Source organism: Nicotiana tomentosiformis, chromosome 6 (genome assembly GCF_000390325.3).
Source record: "Nicotiana tomentosiformis chromosome 6, ASM39032v3, whole genome shotgun sequence".
NCBI classification, from domain to species: domain Eukaryota; kingdom Viridiplantae; phylum Streptophyta; class Magnoliopsida; order Solanales; family Solanaceae; genus Nicotiana; species Nicotiana tomentosiformis.
Window position 1 is genome coordinate 88,651,303 of NC_090817.1, and position 8,789 is coordinate 88,660,091.

At 37.4% G+C, this 8,789-nt stretch overlaps 1 protein-coding gene across 1 annotated transcript; it reads right to left on the bottom strand.

The window, feature by feature from the left end:
- Positions 1–1,552: 1,552 nt before the first annotated feature.
- Positions 1,553–4,736, bottom strand: LOC104109966 (serine carboxypeptidase-like). The gene is made up of 8 exons (XM_009619372.4): positions 4,222–4,736; positions 3,957–4,125; positions 3,396–3,515; positions 3,119–3,262; positions 2,851–3,001; positions 2,666–2,754; positions 2,203–2,461; positions 1,553–1,953 (listed from the first exon to the last, which is right to left on the bottom strand). The coding sequence occupies exons 1-8, from the start codon at positions 4,557–4,559 to the stop codon at positions 1,706–1,708; spliced, it is 1,518 nt and encodes a 505-aa protein (XP_009617667.1). The 5' UTR covers positions 4,560–4,736; the 3' UTR covers positions 1,553–1,705.
- Between the last annotated feature and the right edge of the window lie 4,053 nt (positions 4,737–8,789).

Consider the following 8,789-nt stretch of genomic DNA (forward strand, 5'->3'; position numbering starts at 1 on the left):
TGAGCAGGCCAGGTGTGACGGATGAGGAGCATATGCATCTATGCAATGATCTCTCCGATTCTTCAAAGGAGATGTTGGGGATTGCGCATGGCAGTCCCATTCACCCGTCTGAGAATGAGAACACCCACAAAGGATCCGATGATGACGCTAAGATTGGTGATGAAGTCACGGGGCCCATGGCTTTGGTGCCCTTGGGAGCGTATGATGATGATAAGCCCGGAGCTGCGTCTAGTGGGTATTTTGAGGAGGAGGAATCCGACTAGCAGGGAGTTCTTTCTTTCCACCTTACTTTGTTTTGAATTTGTTTATGCATAGGGGACTATGCATTATCTAAGTGTGGGGTGGGGAAAATACTTTCTGATTTGTAATTGTATAAAACTGTTCTTTTATTTTTTTAGCTTAGTTTAGAACTCACATAATCTAATTAGTTAGTAGTAGTTGTAAAATAAAAAGTAAAAAAAAAACAAAAATAGAAAAAACAAATCAAAAAAATCTCAAACTTTTCGTGACAATGGATCTTTTGGATAGTTTTCTTGAGGGATTAAAGTCTGATTAAAAATACCAAAAAGATTTTTTTTTGTTTTTGTTAGGATAGTTAGGTAGTATCCCTTGGTTTTTATTTAGATGCCGGTTCTTTTCTAAGGGTGTAGCTTGAACTGGGTGTTTTATTTTTATTTTTATTTTTTTAGGAGTAGGATAGGAAGAAAATTGAGTTGCTCTGAGATATCTGTTGACATGTTTGGTGCTGGCACATTGAGCTATGGCATGCGCTCTGTTTTCCTGTATATTCGATTTGAATTATATTGCCTAAGTAAAATAAGTGACATACTCTGTGACGCCTTTTTCTCAGTTATTTGACTTGCATGGCACCTAGTGCATTATTGCTTTAAAATTCTCAACTATCTGTGCTTGCTTGACTTGAGAGTTGAACAGAACGGTCTTGATTGAGTCATGTGCAATGTGTGTGTAAGGATTCGTTGTATTCCGTGCTATCTTGTGTAGTTTAGAACTTGCCCTGTGGGTTAGTCAAAGCGAAATCTGTCCTAGTTCGCCCGAGACTCGGTTATTTCGATCCCAAGACGCCCTCAACTCGTATAAAAGCAAACCTAAACCTATTTTGGCAAGGGAGACGCTACTTTGAGAGAGGAACAAAAGTACGAACCACTCGGGAGCACGGAATTCATCAATTCTTATATTCTTCTTCTAGCATTCATATATTTTATGTTTAAACATTATAGATCATTTCACATCTAAATGATTAGACATCTAAGAACCTCATTATTTTGGGGTTATGGATCGTTCTTGACTGCTAACTTTCACATCTAAATGATTAGACATTATAGATCTCATCACAGGCCGACAAGCTAACTAACTTGGATTTTGATAACTTAATATTGTGCTGCCCATGATGCCTGGTAGGAATAACTCGTCTCAAGGTCAGGTTACTTGGAGACAGTATTGATCAATTGGATGATTAAATTAGTTCTAGTTACTCTGCCGGCGGAGTGGAAGAAGGGGAGGGGGTTATTGAACAATTTAGTGCGACGTGCAATTACTAAGTTCTTCTCCTCAAAGAAAAATCATTTCAATGATAGATTGTAAACACAAATATTGTGAAATGTATTTACATGGTTAATAACATTTTCTTGGAATATATATAACTGGAAAATTTTGTAATTCTGTCTCAGTAATGTATGTGGGTCTTTCACATAGGAGCAAGATGACCTTCTTTAGACAATTTATCTTGCATCCACCTCTGAAGCATTTCCATTGCGGCCTTAGGTTGATCCATTGGAACCATGTGACCAGCATCATGGACCTTAAGGAAAGTTAAAGGTCCATAGTTTTTTTGAACTCCTTTCTCTACACCATCTACTGCAAAAGAAACTGATGTGGCTTTTCCAAAGGCTTTTTGCCCTGTCCATTTCATTGCATGCACCCATCTCGAATTCCCTGTCCATATAACAAGAAATAGAGTTTTATAATATTATTGTTAGTTGGTAGCTTTGAAAGCCACTTATAAACAATACTATAGAGTTCAACTTCTATATTTTGACAGACGTAAAAGATAACTTGAAGTAACTTTTGTTAAAAGTAGAATTACTAGCATGAAAAAATAAGGTAGGTTAAAATACACTAATATAGTATGAAAATCCTCTTTTGTGTATATAAGTTAAATCCATATGATAATATAAAGCTTACCAAGCCAATTGCAGATAAGGTCATATTCCCCAGCATACACTAGTAGCTTGATACCATCCTCAAGAAGTGAAGGAATTCCCAATTCAAGATTCCTCATCCAGTCCAACTGCATTGCCTGGTAAACTTCAGAGCTACATGAAACAAACTCAATATCCCCAACACCAAGAGCCTTTTTAACTTGTTGATCATTGAGGAAAGTTTCCATTTTGGAGAAATCATAGCATAGATCGCCCTCACATCTCTTCCGCACATCATAGTACTGCAACTCGGAAATTACAAAATTCATATGACTTTTAACTTCTGTATACTGACAGTGTAAAAAAAACTTTATTCTATCACGTCACTTAAAAGATTGTAACTATAGATACCCGTTCATTATAAGTGAGATCAGTAATTTGGAAAATAAGACAAGGAATATGTTGTACATCATTAGCTCAGAGAAAATGAGATTGGTCTTTCTTACGTTTTTGTCACCAGCAATGTCCATAATCTTGTTAAAGATGCTTGTACAAACAAGATATGCAGCCATACAAGCAGTTCCGCCATCTTTTCCTAATATTATTTGCATAGAAAAAAGCTAATTAATGTCAAGATTAGCTGCTGCTATATGAAGGAGAAAGGACTTAGAGGATAAACAAAATGAATTACCACAAAGCTTAATTGCTAGTTGACATTTTGGATATGACTTCTCTATGGCATTGTAATCAGATTTTTTGATCAATTTCATATCCAGAGCATAGTCAGTGTAGGCTTTGTATTGAATTTCTGGATCAGTGAGTCCATTACCAATAGCAAATCCCTAAAAAAAAATTGTACTTTGTTGTCATTGGCATGACGACAAATTCAAATTAAACCTAACTAAAGGTAATTACTGGATAAAGAAAAAGGGATGATATATGGTAAGAGTTAGAAATACCTTGAGATTTACGTAGATTCCTTCTTTATTTTTGTTTCCTTGGTGAACCCGAGAAGCAAATGCAGGAATGTAATGCCCAGCATATGATTCTCCAGTAATATAGAAATCATTTTTTGCATACTGTGGGTGTGCCTTGAAGAAGGCCTATCATCAAAAGAATTGAGTATTCAGATTTTGAAAAAAAAAAGATTAAATTATTTCAATATTAATACAAGTTAAATTTGGAGATTCAACACGAGCTAAAAAATGAGAGCTGAAAAAATGAAGAGGGAGGAACCTGCAAGAAGTCATAGAGATCATTGCTTACGCCCCTTTCATCGTGACGAATATCATCATCGTTTGAACTATAACTGAAACCAGTTCCAGTTGGCTGATCGACGTATATAAGGTTTGAAACCTGTAAAATTGCAATTTATCTCGTTTTATCATTCTTCAACTAACAAAGGAAAGTTGCATGTTTAATTATAGGAATTGTTATATTTTAACATGTTGTATTAGTCATCCGGATGCTAATCCCACTTAAATAAAGAGAAGCGTAGTAGTCATTGATGTCAATAAGCGTTGAACTACTTTTAAACTTTTGAAATTCTACAAGTCACAACTAATGAACAACAAGTGTTAAAGATAAGAAATGCTAGTAGGTAAAAAGGTACTTTGCATGATGGAAAAAGGTTGAATAACAAAAAAAAAAACATGGAGGGAATTCTTTTAGACTTTTACCATATTCAAAAGATCTAACCGAAGTTTCTTGAGAGATTAATTGGGTAAAATAAAAAGAATAAACTGAAAATAAGAGAGGAAAAAACAAAAGAAAAAGCAAAAGGAAGAAAACAAGAACCTTGTCCCAGCCGAAATCATTCCAGACAAGAGACATGTTATCTGCAATTTTGAATGGTCCATTTTCATAAAACACAGCCAATTCACTGCTACATCCTGGCCCTCCAGTTAGCCATATAACTACTGGATCATTCTTCCTGCTCCTCGATTCAAAGAAAAAGTAAAACATCCTGCAAAAAACAGATAATTTAGCATTAATTAATAATACCCATAAATTCATTTTTTTACCAAAATGAAGCAAAAAGAAGATTTAATTCAATTCAAACCTTGCATCTTTAGTATGTGGAAGACGATAATAACCAGCGTGATGACCCAAGTCTTGAACTGTAGACCCAGAATTACCAACATAAGATAAATTCAATTTCTTTTCAAAAAGTCTCTGTTCAGTAACTGCTGCAGAATCCCCTGTTGCTGCAGCCTTGTTGATATCATGCTTAGGGAATAAATTAAGCTGTCTGATTAGCTTTTCTGCCATTGTTAATGGGAGTTTCGGAGTAGAAGATAGGAAAAAATCATCATCATTAGAATTTAAAGTTGATGAGAAAGATAAGGAAATAGAAGCAAGAAGCAGAGTAAGAAAGAGAAGAGAGAAAGATGAAGGCATTTTCAGGATTTGGGTTTTTCAATATCTTTGTATGCAGTTGAGATTTATAAGGGGGAAGATGAGTGTAAAATGGGCATACCTAGTAGGTGTGCGTTGTAATGTGAGAGAAAAGAAAAAAGAGAGATGCTAAGAATTTGAGAGAGGAAAAGTGGGGGAAGAAACAGGGTTAACGGGCGGTTTGTTTTGTTTGTTTAAGACTTTAGACTGCTGGTAATATGGACAAGTACCAATTCTTTTTTTTTTGGGGGGGGGGGGGACGGGGGGGGAGCCGGAAAATTATAATTCTTCTCTTTTTTTATTTTTTTTTAATTTTTTTTTTTTTAAGTAATAGTGCAAATTTATTTTATACTTTACCTAATTTTTTCATACATCAAGAAAATTATTTAATATTATTAATCATAAGAACATTTGATTAATTTATCATAATCTCTTTTGCAGAGTAGTAATGATGGAACTGGAAAAAAATAATTAATCTCTTTTAATTTTCTGAAGTGACAAAAAAATTGTGGACCAAATATTTGGGACTAAATAGTGATGATGTACGGGATATAAAAGTACTCCCTCTGTTTCAAATTAGATGATTTACTTTCCTTTTTAGTCTATTCCAAAATAAATGACATATTTTTAAATTTGTAAATAATTCAACTTTAAACTCTTCATTTTACCCATTTCATCCTTAATGAGAAACTTTTATAACCACACAAATGTCATGGCCCCACAAAACTTTTACCCCTTAAACTTTTAAGACCACAAGTTTCAAAAGTATTCTTTATTTTCTTAAACTCCGTGGCGAGTCAAACTACCTTATCTAAATTAAAATGAGAGCAAATATTCCATTAAAAAAATTAAAAATTAAATAGTTTAATAAATATAAGTTGTTGAAAGTGTATACGGGTGAAATCGAGCTCATGGTGCATCCTAACCTCCGACAAAATAAGCCAAGCTCGAGACATGGCAACAAGGGACCAAAATAGAGCCAAGGTCCCATCGGGCCGGAACCCGGGGGCGTGACGCCTGCCTCCGAGAATATCGAGGCCATGGTCCCGGAATCGGTCATAGCCTCGAACGACTTAGAAGAACATTGTCAGACAATCCAGCATAGCCAAGAGAACGTCAAAATATCCGTGACCGGTCGAATATTACGGCGGGGATCTCGGCACGTATCGATAAAGAACCGACAATCACTGAATTAGAAGATTTTTTACCTTTTATAGAGTTGTACCTAAAATAGGATTCCCCTACTATATATAAAGGGGGTCTAATAGTTCATGAAACACATTGTAACACGCATTCAAAAGCAATATATTATCATTTTCTCTGTATTTAGCTCTTGTTCTTTTTCAACAGTTTACCGGTCGTGGTGAGCCCGACTCGAGAGTGGCTATTTCACTAAGGCTGAAACTATTCAACTCATGTGGTTTGAATTTATTTTATCTTTATTTATTCTATAGTAACTTAATTTATCGCTTTGTATCAAGTTAATCCTTGTATCCTTAAAACCACTTACAAATTTAATTGTTATCCGATTTTGAGGGTAAACAGTTTGGCGCCTACCGTGGGGTTAAGGATGATAACGACAATTTGATACAAATTCCCGTAACACACCCTATTTTACACTTGTTCTTTGAAGTGACTTTGATTCCAGGTTAAAAATCTAAATGTCAAACCCCCAGTCTGCCCCTCTAAACATGGACGCCGAGTCCAGCCACCATGACGAGAACAACAATGTAGCACCCAGTAACGAGGTGCCCCTGGTCGATCTCTGCGGAGTTCCGGTTGTGGACCTTATCGACGCTAGTTCACATATGGCCATCAACACAAATTTGCCTACCGATCGTGAGAACAACGTGCACAGGGAAGTCCGATCGATTGCCTAGAATACGCACAGTGGTGAAAACGATGGGATCAATTTGCGGGTAATCTTCGAAATGTTACTGGCTCAACAGGCAAGTAGAATTGACAAAACGGATAGAATCGGGGGAGAAGAAAATTAAAGCCAATGACAAAAAGGTGGAAACCTACAACTCCAGGGTCGACCAAATCCCAAGAGCACCTCCGATACTGAAGGCCATGGATTCCAAGAAGTTTGTTCAAAAACTTTTTCCTCCGAGCGCAACCCCGAAGCCGATCCCAAAGAATTTCCGCATGCCCGAGATTCCTTAGTACAATGGAATGACCGACCCAAATGAGCATGTGACTTCCTACACATGCGCCATCAAAGGGAACGACTTGGAGGATGATAAGATCGAGTATGCCCTGATGAAAAAGTTCGGGGAAACTCTGTCCAAATGAGCTATGATATAGTATCACAACCTACTTCCAATTTCTATTAACTCGTTTACTATGCTTGCAGATTCCTTCGTAAAATCACACGCCGGGGCTATCAAGGTCGAGACCAGGAAGTCAGACCTTTTCAAAGTGAAGTAGAGGGATAATGAGATGCTCAGGGAATTTGTGTCATGGTTTCAAATAGAACAGATGGACTTACCTTCGGTCGCGGACGATTAGGCCGTTCAATCCTTCACCCAGGGACTCAATGCTTGAAGCTCATTGGCTTCACAATAGTTGAAACAAAATTTGGTGGAGTACCCGACTGTCACTTGGGTCGACGTACATAATCGGTATCAATCAAAAATCAGGGTCGAAGACGATCAACTCGGGGCTCCTTTCAAGTCCGTTTACCCCGTCAGAGTCGTCGACATAATCAGGAGAGACGTTGATCGTGAACCAAGGTAAAATAGGGATCGATATCGGCCATACAATGGAGACCGAAGAGGTAGCGGATATGGGCAAAACCCCATGAAAAGATAAAGAAGGAGTGATCGAGGTCAAAGCAATCGGGGACTCATGAGCAAAAATAGTTTCGATAGGCCCATCGTGCATAAGGAGGTGCCAAGGTTATCATAGTACAACCTTCGTATCCGCCATTGGACGCATCAAAGACACCAAATGGCCTCGACCTCTACAGTACGATCCAGCCCAAAGAGATCCTAACCTGATGTACAAATATCATGGCACTCACGGCCACAGAACAAAATATTGCCGATAATTAAGAGAGGAGGTACCGGAGCGATCGAGCCAAGAACCACTTTAGGAATAGAGATTCTAGTAAACAGATCGAGTAGGAGGAACCTCAGCACGTCATTAACATGATCATCGATGGGGTCGACGTTCCCTAGGAGCCGATACTGAAGTGCACCAAAGTATCCATCACAAGGGAAAAACAGACTCAGGATTATGTGCTGGAGGGAACCTTGTCTTTCAATGACGAAGAAGCTGAGGGGATCATGAAGACCCACAACGATGCACTGGTAATATCAGTACTTATAAATAAATCTCGAGTTAGCGTGTGCTAATTGATTCAAGTAGCTCGGAAAACATCATCAGATCGAGGGTCGTGGAACAACTCGGCCTACAAGATCAGATCATGCCTGCAGTCCGAGTCCTATACGGGTTCAACATGGCATGTGAGACCACTAAAGGGGAGATAACATTACCGGTGAACACCGCTGGGACCATTCAGAAAATAAAGTTCTATGTGATCAAATGGGACATGAGGTACAATGCTTTGTTCGGGAGACCATGGATTCACAACATGAGGGCGATACCCTCGACTCTGCACCAGGTGCTAAAGTTTCCGACGCCGGAAGGAATAAAAACTAGGGGTGGGCATAATACCGACCGAACAGAAAAAACTGTCTGAATCGATAATTTCGGTTTATACGGTTCAGTTTGTTCGGGGTTTTGGTCGGTTTGCGGTTTATATTTTTTAAAAGTTTGGTGTTCGATTTTAGTATTTTGGTTAACCGAAAAACTAAAGTTTTTTTAAGTATGGGTCCTATAGCCTCCGGGCTTAAAACTCTTAAGTCTAACATGTTATATATGGGCCCAATCATTTATTAATTGTTAGTGAATGTTGAAACCCAAAATGGCACACTTTTTAGAAGTAAGTTCATCCAACCCCAAAGCCACGCCCAAAAATTAATAACTACCACGATCATTATTCAATAAATTACTTTATTTATTGGTTTTTCGATGATAACATAAATCTCTTTTGTTACTTTCAGTTAATGTGCAAATCATAACTGCTATTACTAAGAAAATATTGAATTGCAAATTCAATACTAAAAAAAATACTCATTACATAAATCTCTTTTGTTACTTTTAGTTAATGTGCAAATCATAACTGCTATTACTAAGAAAATATTGAATTGCAAATTCAACACTAAA

Excerpts from the sequence above, each read along its gene's own strand:
- LOC104109966 (XM_009619372.4), bottom strand. The coding sequence starts at position 4,559 with ATGCCTTCATCTTTCTCTCTTCTCTTTCTTACTCTGCTTCTTGCTTCT. Across the intron at positions 3,263-3,395 it reads ATCTCTATGACTTCTTGCAG|GCCTTCTTCAAGGCACACCC; the intron begins GTTCCTCCCTCT and ends TTTTGATGATAG. Across the intron at positions 3,002-3,118 it reads GAATCTACGTAAATCTCAAG|GGATTTGCTATTGGTAATGG; the intron begins GTATTTCTAACT and ends ATTTTTTTTTAG.